Here is a 19,707-nt window from a genome sequence, read left to right on the forward strand (position 1 = left end):
GTTGATGATGCCAAATATTCATCATATCAGTACATCAAGGTAGTACTGAGGAAAAGCAATAACTGAATGCAGAATATAGTGTTACAGTTACAGAAAAAGTACAGTACAGGCAGCCAATAAAGTTAAAGGCCATGAGGAGGTAGATTCTGAGGTCAAGAGAAGAAAGATTAATTATAATTTAATAAGACATTAACCTCCTTTCCCATCTATAGTCATTTTCTCTTCCTATCCCAACACAACCGACGGCTTCCATTACACCATCCTCCGCCCGCCTAAAGCAAACCGCCGACCTGTTGTTCCTCTGAGCGCTGATTGGAGGACTGCGGCGGCCATGTGATGGCTGTAAGATGGCGGCATTCTTGGTAATGGGCTGAGGATGACAGAGTACAGTGGGTGAGATGAATCAGAACAAAGCGAATGATTGTTATTAGCGTTAATTGTTGATTTATTTTTACTCTGAAACAATATTGCACGTGATGGTCCGATGGCTAGTGAAGTTTATCCTCTGACTTCTCGAATTGCAGATGTTACTTGGATGTCCTGGTTTGCTTCGATGCAGTCTGGAGTGACGCTAATGATCGGCTGACGAAGGAGAGCGTTCTTGCCTTCCAACCAAACCGAGGAGCTCAGTAGAATCCAGCACAGAATTTTTAATGTATTTTGGTAATCAATGCTTCAAGTGAATAAGAAAGAAACTGGTGTAAAATAGATCGTATATGATTGTAAGGGCTACATCGTTCTAATTATGCTTGTAGAGGCATTTTTCTAGGTAAAATGTTTAATGAAATGCAAGCTTAGAATTTAAAAAATGAAAATATCTGGCATAATTTTTGCATAAAATACTGATTAAACTGTAACTGGTAAAGGCACATTATTGTGGCTTTACTTAAAAGTTTGACAAACTAGTAAATGGTTCTTGAAATGGATTTTCTTAATTTACTGAACCAAATAATCATTATTTAGCCTTTAGAATCTTGTTAATTATATTTCAAAACAATACATTTTCTTTGTAGTTTTATGCCCTAAATAACATAGTTGTTTTAATGTATTATAGTTTGTTTTTTCATAACATTAAGGTTTTGTATTTTAAGATGCTAATTGTGCCTTTAAGTGGTGAATCCCTAACCTTCATGTCAGGAGGTTGAAATTTAAAGCATCACTGAATGATTATTAGATTTTGCTGTCTCTTAGAGGAAATGTTAAATCCAGGCCCCATCTGCCCTCTCAGATGCAGAAGATCACATGGCAATTTTAAAAGAGCAAAGGAGTTCTCTTTGTGACTTTATTAACATTAATATTAGCAAATTTATTAAAACATGTTTTCTCATCCTTTATTTCATTGTGGTTTGCTTTACCTAGATCTAAATTTAAAAGGTATTTTGGTTTAAAATGACTTTATTGTTGAAATATATTGCATATTGTATGAAAGCAAGAAAGTTATGCTATGCTAAACCTATGTAAAAAGCAAATTTGGCCTCTGCTGGAATATTGTATCCATTTCCGGGTGCCACACTTTAAGGAAGGGATAAAGGCTTTAGGAAAGGTAAAGAAGAGATTTGGTTATATAGTTCCAGGAATGGGGGAATTATTGTTCTGTGATTAACAGTCAAAGCTTAGATTGATACCTTGAATTCCTTGTTTGACTCCATCAGTTTTCACTGTACTGAAATTCTGATCATGTCTCTTCTAATCCAGAACATATCTGAAGATCTTAATAGGTCTAATTTCAACATCTTCCTCCATGACTCTACTGTCATTCCAGCTGGATGGACTTGACTAGAGTGGTTCTATTTTTATTCATGCAGAGAATCGCTGGACATAGAACATAGAACAGTACAGTACAGGAACAGGCCCTTCGGCCTATGATATTGTGCTGAAATAATTTAGCTAGTCATTAAATATCTACCTACACATGTCCATATCCTTCCATTTTCTGCACATTCATGTGCCTACCTAAGAGCCTCTTAAACACCTCTATCATATTTACTTCCACTACCACCCCTGGCACCCACCACTCTGTGTGTAAAAAAAAACTTGCCCTGCATATCTCCTTTGAACTTACCCCATCTCATCTTAAATGCTTGCCCTCTTGTACTGGAAATTTCAACCCTGAGAAAAAGATAACTGGTTGTCTACTCTATCTATGTCTCTCATAATCCTATTAACTTCTGTCAGTTCTCCCCTCAGCCTGTGCCACTCCAGAGAAAACAACCCAAGTGTGCCCAACCAGTCCTCATGACACATGCCCTCTAATCCAGGCAACATCCTGGTGAACCTCTTCTGCACCCTCTCCAAAGCCTCTACATCCTTCCTATTATGAGGCAACCAGAATTGAATGCAATACTCCAGATGCGGCCTAACCAGAGTTTTATAAAGCTGCAACATTACTTCCTGACTCTTGAACTCAATACCTCGACTAATAAAGGCAAGCATACCATACGCCTTCTTTACTACCCTATCAATTTGTGCACCCACTTTCAGAAAGCTATGGACTTGAACCCCAAGATCCCTCTGTACATCAACACTGTTAAGGGTCCTGCCGTTAACTGTATACTGTCTCATTACATTTGATCTCCCAAAGTGCAACACCTCACACTTGGTCAGGTTAAACTCCATCTGCCATTTCTCCGCCCATATCTGCAACTGATCTATATCCCGATATATCCTTTGGCAATCTTCTACACTATCCACAATGTCAGCAATCTTTATATCATCTGCGAACTTACTAACCCACCCATCCACATTTTCATCCAAGTCATTTGTATATATCACAAACAGCAGAGATCCCAATACAAATCCCTGTGGAACACCATTAGTCACGGACCTCCAGCCAGAGTAAGTCCCATCGACCGCTATCTTCTGTCTTCTATGGGCAAGCCAATTACAAATCCATATGGCCAAGTCACCGTGGATCCCATGCATCTTCATCTTCTGGATGAGCATACCATGTGGGACCTTGTCAAAATCCATGTAGACAACATCCACAGCTCTACCCTCATCAATCACCTCCATCACCACCTCAGAAAACTCAATCAAGTTAGAAAGACAAGCACAAAGCTATGCTGACTGACCCTAATTAAAGCTGTGGTTCTCCAAATGCTCGTAAGTGCTATCCCTAAAAAACCTCTCCAGTAGCTTCCCTACCACTGACGTGAGGCTCACTGGTCTATAATTACAAGGATTATCCCTATTTCCCTTCTTGAATAATGGAACAACATTAGTGATTTGCTAGTCACCTCACCTGTAGCTAGAGAGGACTCCAAGATCTTGGTTAAAGCTCCAGCAATCTCACCTCTTGGCTCTCTCAATAACCTGGAGTGCATCTCGTTAGGCCCTGGGGACTTATCCACCTTAATTTTCTTCAAGAGACCAACACTACCACTTCCTTAATCTCAAAATGCCCTCGCATATTAGCATGCTCCATACTGATCTCACTATCCTCCACTTCTGTCTCCTTGGTAAATACCTATGCAAAGTACTCACTTAGGACCTGTCCACATTTTCCACCTACAAGCACATGTTCCTTCCTTTATCCTTGAATGATCATACTCTCTCCCTCATCATCCCCATGCTCTTAATGTAGATGTAGAATGCCTTGGGATTCTCTTTAATCCTACTTGCCAAGGACTTTCATTGCCCCTCCTGGCTCTTGTAATTCCCTTCTTGAGTTCTTTTCAAATTTCTTTATACTTGTCAAGCACCCTGTTTGATTTTCAAGGGCCTTTTTTATAAACCTCAAGGGCCCTGGTTCCTGCCTAATACTTTCGTAGTTTGTACTGCTCCAATTTAATACTTTCCCACAAGGTCCATACTTATAGCTATCTTAAAACTTACTGAGTTGTGGTCACTGTTCCCTAAATGTTCTCCCACTGAAAGGTCAGTTACCTGGCTAGACTCATTTCCCAATACCAGGTCCAGTATGGCTGCACCTCTAGTTGGACCTTCCACATACTGATTTAAGAAACCCTCTTGGATGCATCTAACAAATTCTGCCCCATCGAAACCTCTTGAACTAAGGAGGTCCCAGGAGCACCCTTGTGGTATGTCACTACCCACCCCGACAGCCTGTAATGCACCTGAACCATTGCAGATGCAAGATCAGTCTTCTGGAGAGTGAACCCGTGGAAAGCATCTGGCCTGGATGGTGTCCCTGGACGTATCCCTAGATCCTGTGCAGATCAGCTGGTGAGGGTATTTGCCAACATTTTTAACCTCTCCCTGCTTCAATCTGAGGTTCCCACCTGCTTTAAGAAGATCACTATCATCCTGATACCTAAGAAAAACAAGATAATGTGCCTTAATGACTACTGCCCGGTGGCTGTGATGTCCACCATCATGAAGTGCTTTGAGAGGCTAGTCATGGCATGTATTAACTCCAGCCTTCCAGACAACCTTGACCCACTGCAATTCGCCTATGGGTGAAACAGGTCTAAGGCGGATGCCATCTCCCTGGCCCTGCACTCATCTCTAGAGCATCTGGACAGTAAAGATACCTACATTAGACTATTGTTTATTAACTACAGCTCCGCCTTCAATAATATAATTCCAAGCAAACTTATCACCAACTCTGAGACCTGCGACTCAACACCTCCCTTTGTAACTGGATCCTTGACTTCCTGACCAACAGACCGCAATCAGTGAGGATAGGCAGCAACACCTCCGGCATGATTATTCTCAACACTGGTGTCTCACCAGGTTGTGACCTCCGTCCCCTACTCTATTCCCTATACACTCATGCCTGTGTGGCCAGATTGTGTTCTAACTCCATCTACAAATTTGCAGATGATACCACTGTAGTGGGCTGTATCTCAAATAATGATGAGTCGGAGTACAGGAAGGAGATAGTTTAGAATCATGGTGTCGTGATGACAACCTTTCCCTCAATGTTAGCAAAACAAAAGACCTTGTCATTAATTTCAGGAAGGGGGTGCACATGCTTCTGTCTTCATCAATGATGCTGAGGTCGAGTGGATTGAGATCTTGAAGTTCCTGGGAGTGAACATCACCACTAGCCTGTTCTGATCCAACCACATAGACACCACGGCCAAGAAAGCTCATCAGCGCCTCTACTTCCTCAGGAGGCTAAAGAAATTTGGCATGTCCCCTTTGATATTCACCAATTTTTATTGATGCACCATAGAAAGCATCCTATCTGGATGCATCATAGCTTGGTATGGCAACTGTTCTGCCCGTGACTGCTAGAAACTGCAGAGAGTTGTGGACACAGCTCAGTACATCACAGAAACTAGCCTCCCCTCCATGGACTCTGTCTATACTTCTCGCTGCCTTGGTAAAGCAGCCAGCATAATCAAAGACCTCACCCACCCCAGACATCCTCTCTTCTTCCCCCTCCCATCGAAGATACAAAAGCCTAAAAGCACGTACCATCAGGCTCAAGGACAGCTTCTATTCCGCTGTTATAAGACTATGAACGGTTCCCTTGTACGATAAGATGGACTGACCTCGTACTCTACCTTGTTATGACCTTGCACCTGCCTGCACTTTCTTTGTAACTGTGACACTTTATTCTGTATTCTATATTGTTTTACCTTGTACTACCTCAATGCACTGTGTAATGAATTGATCTCTATGAATGATATGCAAGACGAGTTTTTCCCTGTACCTCAGTACAAGTGACAATAAAAGCCAATTCCAATATTGGGGAAGTTGAAATCACCCATGGCAACAACCTTGTTGTTTTTGCACCTTTCCCTAATCTGTCTGCATAGTTCCTCAATGTCCTGGTGGCTGGTGGGGGGGGGGGGGGGGGGGGGGGGGGTGGTGGAGGGGGTCTGTGGTATAATCCCAACAGAGTGATTGAACCTTTTATTATTTTTGAGTTCTATTCATATACATTCAGTGAATGAGCCCTCTATTATGTCCCCACTGAATGCATCTGTGATGTTGTCCCTTATTAATAGTGTAGCTTCCCTGCCCCCCCTTTCTATCTCCCTCTCAATCTTTTCTAAAACATCAAAACCCTGGAACATTAAGCATCCAGTCCTGCCTCTCTCTCAACCGAATCTCTGTAATGGCCACAACGTCATACTTCCATGTACTGATCCATGCTCTAAGTTCATCTCCCTTACTCTTAATACACTTGGCATTAAAATAAACACACTTCAACATGTCCGTCCCATCTTGTCAATTACCTTGTCCCTGCCCAACCTACCTTACAGGTGTACTGATCATGACATTTACCTTCCTCTCAATCCCTCCACTTATTGACCTGGTGTTCTAGTTCCCATCCCCCTGCCAAACTAGTTTAAACCCTCCTGAGTAGCGCCAGCAAGTCTCCCTGCCAGGATATTGCTTCCCCTCCAGTTAAGGTGCAACCCGTCCTTCGTGTACAGGTTGCCCCTGCCCCATTGAGTTTCCATTGATCTGAACCTGAAACCTTGCCCACTGCACCAGTTCTTTAGCCACACATTCAACTGTTCTGTCCTTCTAATATTGCCCTAACTAGTACATGACACTGGGACTAATCCAAAGATTACTACCTTCGAGGTTCTGCTTTTCAACTTCTCTCCTAACTCCCTATAATCCCTCACCCCCCCCCCACCTATGTCGTTGCTGCTTTAGCTTGCTTATTCATGTTAACAAAGTTATCCCCCAAGGATTTCTCCTTCACCAGTTATTTCTCTTCTGCAGCAGTAATGGAGTGATTAAAGTTAGGTTTGCACAAGAGACCGGAATTGAAGGAGTATGGGGATCTGAGTTTTATAGAAACTGAAGATGTAGCATGTCAGTAGGGATGAAGTTGTGGTGGGCTTTGAAAAAAAAGATATTAAGAAGAAACTATGATACAGTCAGACTGGGATCCAACAAAGATCAAAATAAATTTATTCATTATTAATCTTTTTGTAATTTTGTACTGAGCTCAGAGATCTTGGTAATTCATGATGTCATAATGAACCAACTATTTAATTGGTTACAATCTGTAAAATGTAAGATTTCATGTGAGCTTATGTCAGAAAATTAAGGAGGTACTGTATTACTAACATTCCTGTTTTTTAAGCAAAATTTTTTATAGTTTGGGAAGACTATTAGGAAATAAACATTTTAGAATTGTATTTGGGACAGAGGAGGCTAGAGGGAGATTTAATAAAGATGTTTAGAGTTATGAAACATTTTAATAGCAAATGAAGTGTAATTGTGTAATGGGTCCCAAATTTAATATCTAGAAGCAAGAAAAAACAAATAATATGTTGGAATTAATTGGTTGTAGTACATGACCAAATTATCTGTCAACTATATAGAACTTTAATGAGTCTACACCTAGACTATGGTGAATATTTTTGGTCTCTTGCAAAAAGAAGTTATGTATTTGCTTCAAAGGAGGTGAAACAAAGATTCACTGGACTGATTCCTAGGAGGAAGGGTTTTTCCTAAGAGAGATTAAGTAGAAGGTGCCAATCTTTTCTAGTATTTAGAATAATGCGAGGTGGTCTAAATGAAACTTGCAAAAATACAAGGATTGGGTGAAATAATACCTAGGATGTTGTGTACCAAAGAAAGGATACTTGTCTTTTCAGGTGGTGTAGTGTAGGTTCACCAGTTTATTTCCGGAGATGAGAGACTTGTTCTTTGAGGAGAGTGAGTAAGTTTGGCATATGCTTACAGAGTTTAGAAGAATGAGGTACTTTCATTGAGACATACTAGATTCCGAAAGGTATTGATTAGATCAATTGTGAGTGACTGAGTCCTCGGGCTAGGGAATAAAAAGGGGTGTAATCACTGAATAAGGAGTCAACTTTTTAGGACTGGAATGAAAACTTTCTTCACGGTATTGTAAGTCTTTGGAATTATCCACCAACTGTAGACATTGTTGTTGCTGAATTTGATATAATTTTAGGCTTGAAAAGGAATAAAGTGTAGTTGATTTGCAGGATCAGTCATTATCTTGTTAAGAGGTCTGAGTGGCTATATGGCCACCAGCTCCTATTTCTGGTGCTCTTACAGAGATCATTGTAGAATGGGGCAATCTGACTCCGTGGGTCAAATTAGTTATTGTACATTTAAGGAAGTAGTCTAGTTTGGGAGATGCCCAGAATTTTTCCATTATAGTTTAAGAACCTCAGAATTTGCGTAGAAATGTTAATATTTGCATGGTACGCAATAACTTGTATTTTGTTTTAGCTTTACCATCACTGAAGAAGTTAGTTTTAATGATTTTTTTGTCATTTAATTTTAATCATTTTATATCTTTGATATACCTATTAAATATATGATTGAAAAATATAATGTCTTTTTGTTTAAATTAGATGTGTTTTAAAATACTTGGACCTTCTCATGGGTGTCAGTAAATTGGACGTTCTCTATAGGCGATTCCTTCTTACAAAACTTTTCATCCAGGGATGGGGAAAGCCAGATGATCTCAGAAGGTACTCTTGGTGTCATTTCTTGATTATTCCATTGATCATGATTTTAGTGTCTCATTGTTGCAATAACCTAGTAGACTATTTCATTTGTGGGATTGATTTTGTAACTGGTGTATCTGCTGAAGTACAATACAGTAAAACTGTTAATTTAGCGTGCTCTAACTTTGCTGCTGGATTGGAAGATTTTCCAAACTCTGATGTTATTCCAATTAATACTCCAACACACTGTTAGTTCACTTTTTTTTGAAGTTGCACTGTAGTATGACAAATTAGAATTAATTTTAACATTTAGATTTTGCATTTTTAAGAGAAATCTTACTTTATATTTTAGGCTGGCATTTGTGGTAGAGATCAATTATCAAACTTTAAAAATTGATTCTGTAAATGATAATATTGCTTTGTGTTCATTTGTAATTCCAAATTTTTCATATTGGATGCTTCTACTTACAGCTTTCATCAATGTGATGTGCACATTTAATTGAATATTTCATGAACATACACATGTAAAACTTATAAAGTTATGTAATTGTTTTCCTTTTAAAATTGCAGGTTGTTTGAATTTAGGAAAACAATAGGAAACAGAGAAAAATGTCAACAGTTGGTACCAAAAGACTATCCTATATTCATTGACAAGGTAACAAATTGTAGCAAAAAGTTTTTGTAAAGGTGCATTACTTTTGCATTGGATTAGATTGTGTGCCAGAATATAACCTTGTTGTAATCTTCTTTGCCTAATTTAACTTGAATATTTCTGTAAAGCTGCTTTTCGCCTCAGTTGTGAAAAAAAGCACTAATTCTGGTGTTGAATTCCAGCAAAATCTCCTGGATTGTCTAGGGGAATAATAAGAGTATATATGTCATTGCAGGTTAACTCAAATAATATCAATTGCTGAATTCTACCCTCAGCTGATTCTGTAGCTTCATATTTCCCTGTATGAGTTTAGTCAAGGCAGGATGCAATTTTTACTCCTAGCTGACACTTGTATTGATCTTTTAAGAAACATTTGACAAGCAGGTCAGATTTGGCACATTAGCAACTAAAGAATGTTAGAAAGAGCTGAAATCATTGCTAAAGAGGTCAATTTTTGAGAATGCTTTAGATGGTAGGGAGAGACCTAGCAAGAGGAAGGGAATTCAATTCAGCAAGACTAATTGCACAAGAATAGAGAGGAATGATAGTGGCTCTATTTTTATTCTCCTGTTGGATGTGCCATAATTGGCATTTAATCCATAGCCTTAATTGCTCTTGAAGGTGGTTGTTGTGCAAAGCCTTCTTCGTAAACTACCTAGCTTGTGGTGAAGGTACTCAAATAGTGCTATTGTGTAGGAATTCCAGGATTTTAACCAGGCAGTGGAACATCAGCTAAGCATTTAAAATTTAGGAGTATCATGGAGGGGAACTTTCAAAGGATTTGAGATTAGGAACTTCTAGATGTGGATAAGGATGGAGAGATACGATGGAAGAGCTTGTGAAATGATTTGTTAAGTAAGTCAGTAAACTGTGGAGGTAACTCCTGAAGGTCAACAGAAAAAGGCATGCTAAGTGAGTATGGCTTAGTTTGAATGGGGTGTAGTGCTGCACTTATGAGTAGAATGTATCTGGGAAGTTTGGGAGGGTGACTAGGAAGATATTGGAAAATCAAGCCTTGTGTCCAAATGCGTGGTTGAAGGTTTTAGCAGCATTGGGAATAAAATAATGTTTTTAAAAAAATGATCTTGATGAAGGGATAATTATGTTGAATGAAGTAGGACATTGATTTGTACCGTTTTTGGATTTAGTGAGTTGGCGAGGCATTGGAAATTTTGGACTAAAACTTAAATGTGGCTTAAATGCACTAATGTTGAGGGGATGTTCAGATCAAATTGTGATTTCATACCTGGTTGTTTAGGTGCAGTCAATACTTCATGTATTGTGGAATTTTTTTCTAACTTATAAATTTAGGATAATGGAAAGATAAAACTGGTTGTCAGTTTATGTATACTTAAAGTTACATTTGAAACAAAGATCCTTTTCAAATCACTTTCGAGTTGCCAAAATTAAAGTAGGAAATTAAGGTGGCATGATTAAGATTGACTTCCATTAATTTGATATATAGACTTTTAAATAACAGCTAACCCCCAAAAATGAACAAAATAGTCTTAGCTGAAGTTGTTTATTAGTCATGTTATTTCCTTCCTCATTTCATCTTTTTTGTTCCATGAACTCAATGTGTAGCTGGAAGAAGCATAAAAAGTGATCAGAATATTTGGTTGCTCAATGCTTTTCTCCGTTTTTGTCAGCACCATCCTATCCCTGGGCAATTCCTTGTAATAGCAAATTTGAGATCAGGAACTTGCTATATATGTTACTCATGTTTGGAATTTGCAGCCCACTTGAGATGGTTCTTATAAAGATCTGCATTAACTTTGTTCTTGATGTAACTTGTGTTGCCAGTGAGGAAACAGGGAATAGAGTGTAATTAAAATAAACTAAAGATGCTGTTTAATTGAATTTCCTCTATAGAGGGCTGGTGGATTGCCAGTTTAGATCTTGTCAGAAAATATATGTGTATGTACACATGTAAAAAGCCATGGGCACTGACAGAAAATACTTAAAGGATTATTCTAGAAGACTAGAATACAGGATGTAAATTTGTGTTGCAGCCAAACAAACCTCTGGTTAGACAATAGCTGTGCTCTCTGAGCAGTTCTGGGCATCAGAATTTAGTGAGCAAATTACTGACTTTTGAGGGAAAGCAATGTAGGTTTACTCTAATGATATTTAGGATAAAATTTATGAGGAAGGATTGTGTTTATTTGGATTGAATTCCTGGATTTTATTTAGCAAGTTTTGATCAAAGTTTTCAGTTAGAGCTGTCCATTAATTGCTGCTACTGTTCATGATTAACAACCACAAATTAACTCTTTAATTACTGCTGGGATGTACAGGCCCAGATTTAGAGGAAGGGGATGGGGGAAACAATAGATGGGTGAGGATAAAAACATCAGACAGGAGTCCTGTTCTTGAAAACTGCTTAAATCATCTGTATCAACATTATATCAGGACAAGATTGGGAATAGATAATGATTGATTTTATTGTTGTCACCTGCTGCCCCTCACTGAAGAAGTTTTTTGAAGCAAAGCCCAAGTGAGTGTGCCAGTAGAGCCATAGTGGGTGAGATGATTTTAAAGAGAAGCAATTTGGGGGAAAGCTCATTCAACTAACATTAGGAACATTTTATAATTACCAATTTAAAAACAATAAAATAAAGCACTATAGTGGAGTGAAGTGAGTGTATGATGCACAGAGGTTCGGAAGAGTTTGTGGTATGGATATTGGTGAATAAGATGTCGGATCAGAGCAAGGTTCCAGAAAGATTTGAGTTTAAGTCTGTAGAGAGAACTGAAATCCAACGTAGGCCAGGTGTGGATGAGGCTAATGTTTAGACAGATGCTGTGTTTTGAATAAACTGGAGCTTGTGGAGGATGAGGCCAGAAGTGTGAGCATTGTAACAGTTGATTCTGGAGGTTTATATTAGCTCCAGACAGATCAGCTACAGTTAATAAACCTTCATTATCCTCTCTCAGCCAGCACCAATGCCATCTGAGTCATCTAGTTTCTTTTGGTCTTCATCCTAACATGTGTGTTTGTTTTCTTTCCACTCCTCCCCCTTCTCTGCAATTTAAAACATGTTTGTTTTCTTACTTTTCCTTGCATTGATAAAGGTTCTCTCAGCCAGCACAAAACACTGTGTCTTTCAGTTTCATTTGGTCACAACCCTATCACAGGCATTCCTTTGTCCTCTCAATCTTTCCTTTTTCATTGAAATGTTAAATACTCTTGTTTTCTTATTTTTCCTAGTCCTGATACGAGATCATAGAGTTGAAATGTTAACTCTGTTTCTGCATGACCTGCTCAGTATTTCAACTTTATTTTTATTGCAGTAGATTCATTGTTTAGTCCAGTCTGAAAATATGACGCCTTGGAAAGAGTGAATTAGTCACAAAAGAACAAAATCTGTAATTGTGTCTGAGAGCTATGGATTTGTCTTTCCCAGTCTTGAAGAACTTTCTTGGTAGAACAGACAGTTAGAACAGCACAAGCTGTTGTAGAGATAATATGTGGAAGTGGTTTTAAGACGATGTGGCAGATGTCACCTTAATTCCATTTGGCACTCTTGGGAATTGCCTATTTACATTGGCTGTTGGAAAAATATCTTTAATTTTTAAAAAAATGTTCAGAGCATCACAGGACTGAGAACACAGAAACATAGAAAAATAAGAGCTGGAATGTGTCTTTGAGCCAGCTCCATCACGCGATAGCACCATCCTGCAGAACAGTGATTCATTATAACGCACATGGTCCTCTAGTCCGAATGCACAGTGGTACATATCCCCTTTCATACTTTAAAAAAATACATCTGCTTAGGTCACTGCTGCTGTGTTGGGAATCTGGCATAAACCCCTACCTTCTCTGCTGCTCAGGTGCAGCTGAGCTCAGCTCGAGTCCCTGCCCTTCGCTGGCACTCCCCCAGCAATGAATTGCCCCGTGGATACAGAGGGGTTGCCTGTCAGGGCTGTTGATGATTTTGCCATGGTGAATGGTCAGTTGCTCAGCACTGAGGTGTTGAGTTCCATCATATCCAGCAGGTGGTACTGAGAGAGACCGCAGGATCCAGGCAGTCTATTAACATATGGAGAAGGTGCTGCCAGTCCCCAACAAGGGTGCAGTATATTATAGGCCAATCAGAATGCAGCCCTGAGCCCCACATCTCAGCATTGACTGGGTGCACTGCCTGCTGTGGCCCACAATACCAGCCCTCGTAAGCAGGCTTTCCGCAACGAATGTGGGACGATACATTGCTAGGTTTGTGGCAGATTCCTGGTTCAGCAGCAAGAAGCAATAGGGAGGATGGGTTCAAGCCAGGTTCCCAGCACAGCAGCAGTATTAGTAACACAGTTCTTTCAATATATAATGCAATAATGAATGCTTTTAACACTGATTCTGTGAGTGTTCTTGTTTCTGGGAACACACTCTGAGTGCTAAGTGCTACTGTTTTATGATCATTGCTAATCTTCTATCTCAGCACCATCTTCCTGTTCTGTCATGTGTGTTGATGCTTTTTATGACTAGAATCTTGTCTGTCTCCTTCTTAAATATATTCAGTGATTTGGCTTTCACAACATTCTGCAGTAGAGAATTTGACAAGTTCACCACTCTGGATGATGAGAAAAAGGCCCATTTATTCTAATTTCTTATGTCATCCATTGCAATAAAATACCTGGAATCCCATCTACCTAAATTTTGCACATTATCTTCTTATGTGGGACTTCATCAGAGGTTTTCTGAAAATTCAATTGCACTATACCCATTGGTTCTCCCTTATCTATTCTACAACATATATCCTCCTAAAAAAAACTGCATTATATTTGTCAAACATTATTTCCCTTTCAAAAATCCATGTTGATTTTGTCTAATCCTGTTAATGTTTTCTCACTGCACCTTTGTTACATTCCTTATAGACTCCATTTTTTCCCTCCTTTCTCCCACTTTTATTAAAGAGTGGGGTTACATTGGACACCCTAGAAACTGCAGCAAACATTCCACACTCCATAGAATTGACAACCAGTGCATATACTTTTACCATGTTTACCTCTTTTTGTACTCAAGGATGCAGATTATCAGGTCCTGGAGATTTATCAGTTTTTAGATCCCTATATTTCTTGAGCACTTTTTGTTTTACTGATGCTATTTTCCTTTTCTTCCTCCTTTTCATTAGGCTCTTTGTTCCCTACCAATTCTGGGAGGTAATTTGTCTTTCAATCAGATTTTTGAGGCTTTATTTCTACAGCTTTAAATAGATTTTGGGGTGGTTTTTCTAGCTTCCATTTTTCTATTCAGAGACCTTTAAGTATTTAATAAACTTATTTTTGGATGCCCTACTTAATTCAGAAGGATAAAGTAATGGCAATGGCACTATTTTCCATGGCTTGTGTGAAGTAGCTTCCCGATAAATCATGGCCTGATGGTGAGCTTTATGGCATAATGTTGTTACAGATCATCTCAACTTTTGGAATGTCCAACTTATTGACACCCGTACATACGAACAAGCTCCCATATGTTAAATTCAGAAGACTGACATGCACATGTTAGTCTGGGACAACTAGTTCCCTTTCTCCACTTTTATTAATTGGTCTTTCTTATTAGTCTTTTGTGCTTTTGATGCCACTCATGACAATATTGTGGAGGTACCAGATAGTGATTTTTTTTTGTGTATTTTCTGGCTTATGGACAAAATCAACTTAAGGATGTCTGTTAAAAACAGAACCTGCCTGGGGATGGCCTGTATTGTAATATTTAAGGACACTCCTGGTTCATTAGAGCGGTTCAAAACAAGAAGGTCCCTGGCCAGTACTAAGGACAGCAGTGAGTTCCTTACAATTTGTCTCTAGGCCAAGGATAAATTGTCCAGCATTCTTGCTATGCCGCAACTTCACTGATAAAGATTTGGTGCAGCAGACACAATCTTATGACAATGATACAGGTCCCCTTTTATCATAGAATCATAGAACAGTACAGCACAATACAGGCCCTTCGGCCCACAATGTTGTGCCAACCTTTAAACCTCCACTAAGACTATGTAACCCCTTCCTCCCACATATCCCTCTATTTTAAATTCCTCCATGTGCCTATCTAGTAATCTCTTGAATTTGACCAATGTACCTGCCTCCACCACCACCCCAGGCAGTGTATTCCATGCCCCAACCACTCTCTGGGTAAAAAAAACCTTCCTCTGATATCTCTCTTGAACTTCCCACCCATTACTTTAAAGCCATGCCCTCTTGTATTGAGTATTGGTGCCCTGGGAAAGAGGCGCTGGCTGTCTGCTCTATTCCTCTTAAATTTTGTACACCTCTATCATTTCTCCCCTCATCCTCCTCCTCTCCAAAGAGTGAAGCCCTAGCTCCCTTAGTCTCTCCTCATAATGCATACTCTCTAAATCAGGCAGCATCTTGGTAAATCTCCTCTGCACCCTTTCCAACGCTTCCACATCCTTCCTATAATGAGGCGACCAGAACTGGACACAGTACTCTAAGTGTGGTCTCACCAGAGTTTTGTAGACTTTCAGGGGTCCTTACTTGTACACAGAGGTCCCTCCATTCCTCAGTGCCCCCAAGGTCCCTCTGTTCACTGTGCGTGTCCGGCCTCACACCTTGCAGCATTAAACTCCATCTGCCGTTGCCCTGTCCACCTTTCCCACTGATCAGTGCCACCCTGCAGCCCCCTCACCACCAACAGCACCACCGATTATGTCGTCTGCAGACTCACTTATCATTCCCGCCTAGGCCCATCTGCAGATGGTTGTCATTGTACATAACAGCAGCGATCTCCGTGGTACACCTCTGTCAAGGGCTTCCCATCACTGAAACACCCCTCCACCCCCACCCTCTGCCTCCTATCACCAGGCCGATTTTGGGTCAAGAGGTACCCTGGATTCCTGAACCCTTTGGACCAGTCTCCCGCGTGGGACCTCGGACACCTACATAGAATTATTTGGAGCATGCAGTTTTTTTTTAAAGAAAGGCTGCAAACCATGGATTTAAAAAAACCTTGTTAATTCTTAGAAATATACTAGAGAAAGGGAAATTAATTTAATTGTATACTACCTTTTAATTCTGTCTGCTTGGCCATTGATTAAGCAGCTGAAGATATTTGGGCTCCTGCCTGAGAGGGTGGTAGAGGCAGGTACTCTCATAACTTGTAAGATGAGCATTTTTAATTTTGTTAGATGAGCACTTGAAACACCATGACATTGAACGTTACAGGCCAAGCGATAGGATTAATATAGATAAGTATCTGATGGCCAGCCTCTCCACACCAAACTGTGGGTGATTCTTTGCTGGAAGAGCATCAGCAGAGAGCAGGAGTTTACACCAGGTTCCCAGCACAGCAGCACACAGCCTGAGTGGATGTCTTTTTTTAAGTATGGGAGGGATAATGGGAAAATTAGTGTTTGTTTCTTTGTGTGCATAATTGAATACAATAGTAGTTGTTCTCTACAGGTGGAGGAACAGGCTGATTGTCAGATCATGGATGGACACTTTGTGTCCCCACTGGATCATTATCTGCCAGGGATTATGCCAACTGAATCTGTCAATGCAAGGTAAGGAAATGAAAGTATACAAATGATTCTTAAATGTTTTTGCAAGTTTTTTTTGAGATGTGATGTGATTTACCCTTAAACAGTTAAAAGAAAACATTAGATTTTTCTTTTTAAGATGTAAAGGTTACATTCCTAAATGTTCCAATTATTTTCAACCATCATCTGAATTTTATATAACTATTCTATTAGTCTATATTATTATTAATATATAATTGCAATTACTGATGATACCAATTCATTAATATTTTCTGATTTTTTTCCTCCTATTTTTTTCCCATTGTGTCATTGTCATAATTTGTTCAAGCTCAAAAGTTGATGATGTCAAAAATCTATTTTGAGTGCAGTACATTAGGTAACTTGATTCTGCTAGTTAACACAACAATGATAGTTTTTCAACTTTACATTGTTAGAAACGTACATAACTATCAGATTTAATTAAAAGCATAGGAACAGTAAAATGTTTTCCTAATCAAACTATTCAGACAAAAGGTCCGTAAAGTATGTGTCATGACCTGACACTGAGAATTGGGAGTTGTTTGCTCCCTTTAGTAAGGTCGCATCTTATTTTGTTCTATGTTCTTAGCAAGGTGGGTAACCTTAAACAAGAAAAGTATAGAACAGTAGTAGGTCAATAATATTTAAGGGTTCATTGTTTTTGATTAGTATCCAGAAAAACTATATTGATAGAGATCTTGCTAGAATAAGAATCTTGCTAAAAGCTCACAAAAATTAAACTAATAGTGGGAATCCAACCAAATTAAATGAAACCCAATAATTATTAGCTGATTTCAAGAATCAGCATTGAACCAGAACAAATAAGAGAAGTTCAGGGGAACATCTGGGCAACATCTGGGCAACAGTGATCACAATATAATAAGGATTATAATAATAGAAAGGCATTTGGAAAGGTAAGGACTGATTAGGGATAGGCAGCATGGCTTTGTCCTTGGGAAACTGTCTCATGAATTTAATTGAGCTTTTTGAAAAGGTGACCAAGAGGATTGATGAGGGCAGAACAGTAGATGTTGTCTACATGGACCTTAGCAAGGCTTTTGACGAGGGATCCCACTTGGTAGACTAGTCCGAAGGTGAGATCAAATGAAATCCAGATTGAGCTAGCCAGCTGGATAGAAAATTGGCTTGGCGGAAGGAGTCAGAGGGTGGTAGTGAAGGGTTGTTTTTCAGATTGGAGGCCTGTGACCAGCAGTGTGCTGCAGGGATTAGTGCTTCTGTTATTTGTCATAAATATTAACAATTTGGATGAGAATATAGATGGCATGACTAGTAAGTTTGCAGATGACACCAAAATTGGTATGGTGGACAGTGAAGAAGGTTATCTAAAGTTACAACAGGATCTAGATAAACTGGGAGGCTGATAAAGGATGGCAGATGAAATTTAACTCTGATAAGTGCAAAATGATGCATTTTGGGGAGTTAAACCAGGGCAGGACTTGTCCAGTAAACAACAGGGCCCTGGAGTGTTGTAGAACAGAGAGACCTTGGGGTACAAGTATATGATTCCATGAAAGTGGCAATGCGGGTAGACAAAGTGGTGAGTGGTAGGCATGTCTTCAGTGGATGGGGCATTGATTCAAGAGTTAGGGTCATCGTGTTACAATTATATAGGATGTTGGTGATATTGCACCTGGAATATTGTGTGCACTTCTCATCACCATAGTGATTAAGCTAGAGAGCGTGCAGAAATGATTGACAGGGCTGTTGCTGGGACTGGGGGCTTTGAGGTTTTAAGGAGAGACTGGATAGGCTGGAATTGTTTTCCCTGGAGTGAAAGAGGCTGAGGAGTGACCTTGCAGAGGTATATAAAATCAGGAGGGTCGTAGATGAGGTGGATGGTCACAGTTTTTTTCTCAGCTTAGAGGAGTCTCTAAGTAGAGGGTATAGATTTAAGGAGACCTGAAAGATAAGGTATTCACACAAAGGGTGGTGGGTATTTGGAGCAAGCTGCCAGTGGAAGTGATAGAGGTGGGCATTTAAAAAACATTTGGGCATGTTCGTGAATAGGAAATGTTCAGGGGGATATTGGCCAAATGCAAATGGGACTACCTCAGGAGGGCACCTTGGTGAATATGACAAGTTGGGCTAAAGATCCTGTTTCCATGTTGTACAACTCAATGATCCTATAATGATATTGAGATGTATAAGGAAGACAAAGACTAGAATTTGGGGAAAAATAGCTAATAGTGAGAGATCGAGGATTGAACTTGGGAAGGTAAACAGGAGAAAAAATTTTGACCAAGAGTTCAAATAGTTTCAGGAAATAATCAATTAGATGACCACGAGTTTAGGGAAATATACTTTGCTTTGAAAAAAGCCAAAGTCTCCAGAATGAATTGGAGAAATGAATGAAAGGATGGGTTGGAGCAAAGCCAAAAGTAAATACAAAGATGCATGCAACTGTCTTGAATAAAGCAATCAGGAAATCAGAGAGAAATAGGAAATTAAATCATCAAACAATATAAATATTAAAAGTATTCCACAGATACAAAAATAGCAAAACAAGGGAGAGAAGTACAGGATAAATGGTGAAATGATAGCCTTGGCTGTTACCAGAGAAACTGCAAAAATAAATGTGACATTAGAAGAGAGGATCAAAAGGATGTCAAAGCACCTCACTATAGAAAGTTTGGAGAAAATGAAGTAATTAAACGTCATCATGAACATAAGAAGTTTCGTTGACCTACCATGTGCCTTCTAGTTTTGCAAGACCCAGTTCCGTGTTCTTTCTATAAGGCCCAGAAGTACTTTGATGAAAATTGTTGACATGGAAAGTTAACTTTGCTTCTTTCTTTACAATTGCTACCTCTTGTGCTGTATGTTTCAATTTTTGTATTTATTTCAGATTTCCAGCTTTATAGTATTTTATTTCTCCAAAATGTTTTTCTTTTTAAATGTACCGAATTCCCTTTTTAAGTTATTACTGGATTGCTTCCAATGTCAAATCAATGAGTAAAACAGGAATTCTCCTTTTCCTAACTTTTTCTGCTGTAATTTTAAACTTGTAGCCTCCAATTGCTAACGATGTTGCCAGATTATCAATTTATCCTTATCTGTCAAAAGCCCTCAGATTTGAAGTCCTATTAAATCTCTCAATTTTTAAGGAGCATAATCTTCCGTGTACTGCATTCCTTTTTTCTTTATACATTTAGTTTAAATCTCCTCT

General features: G+C 39.3%; 1 protein-coding gene across 1 annotated transcript in view; it reads left to right on the top strand.

Annotated features, from left to right (window-relative positions):
• The first annotated feature begins 322 nt into the window (after positions 1-322).
• Positions 323-19,707, top strand: part of abhd18 (abhydrolase domain containing 18) — a 57,585-nt gene continuing 38,200 nt past the window's right edge. Inside the window, exons 1-5 of the mRNA XM_052035859.1 lie at positions 323-393; positions 525-769; positions 8,265-8,384; positions 8,931-9,015; positions 16,426-16,526. Coding sequence (XP_051891819.1) covers positions 8,293-8,384; positions 8,931-9,015; positions 16,426-16,526 — 278 coding nt within the window. The 5' untranslated portion in view covers positions 323-393; positions 525-769; positions 8,265-8,292. The remainder of the gene's footprint in view (positions 394-524; positions 770-8,264; positions 8,385-8,930; positions 9,016-16,425; positions 16,527-19,707) is intronic.

This window comes from Pristis pectinata, chromosome 2, assembly GCF_009764475.1.
Source record: "Pristis pectinata isolate sPriPec2 chromosome 2, sPriPec2.1.pri, whole genome shotgun sequence".
Taxonomy (NCBI): domain Eukaryota; kingdom Metazoa; phylum Chordata; class Chondrichthyes; order Rhinopristiformes; family Pristidae; genus Pristis; species Pristis pectinata.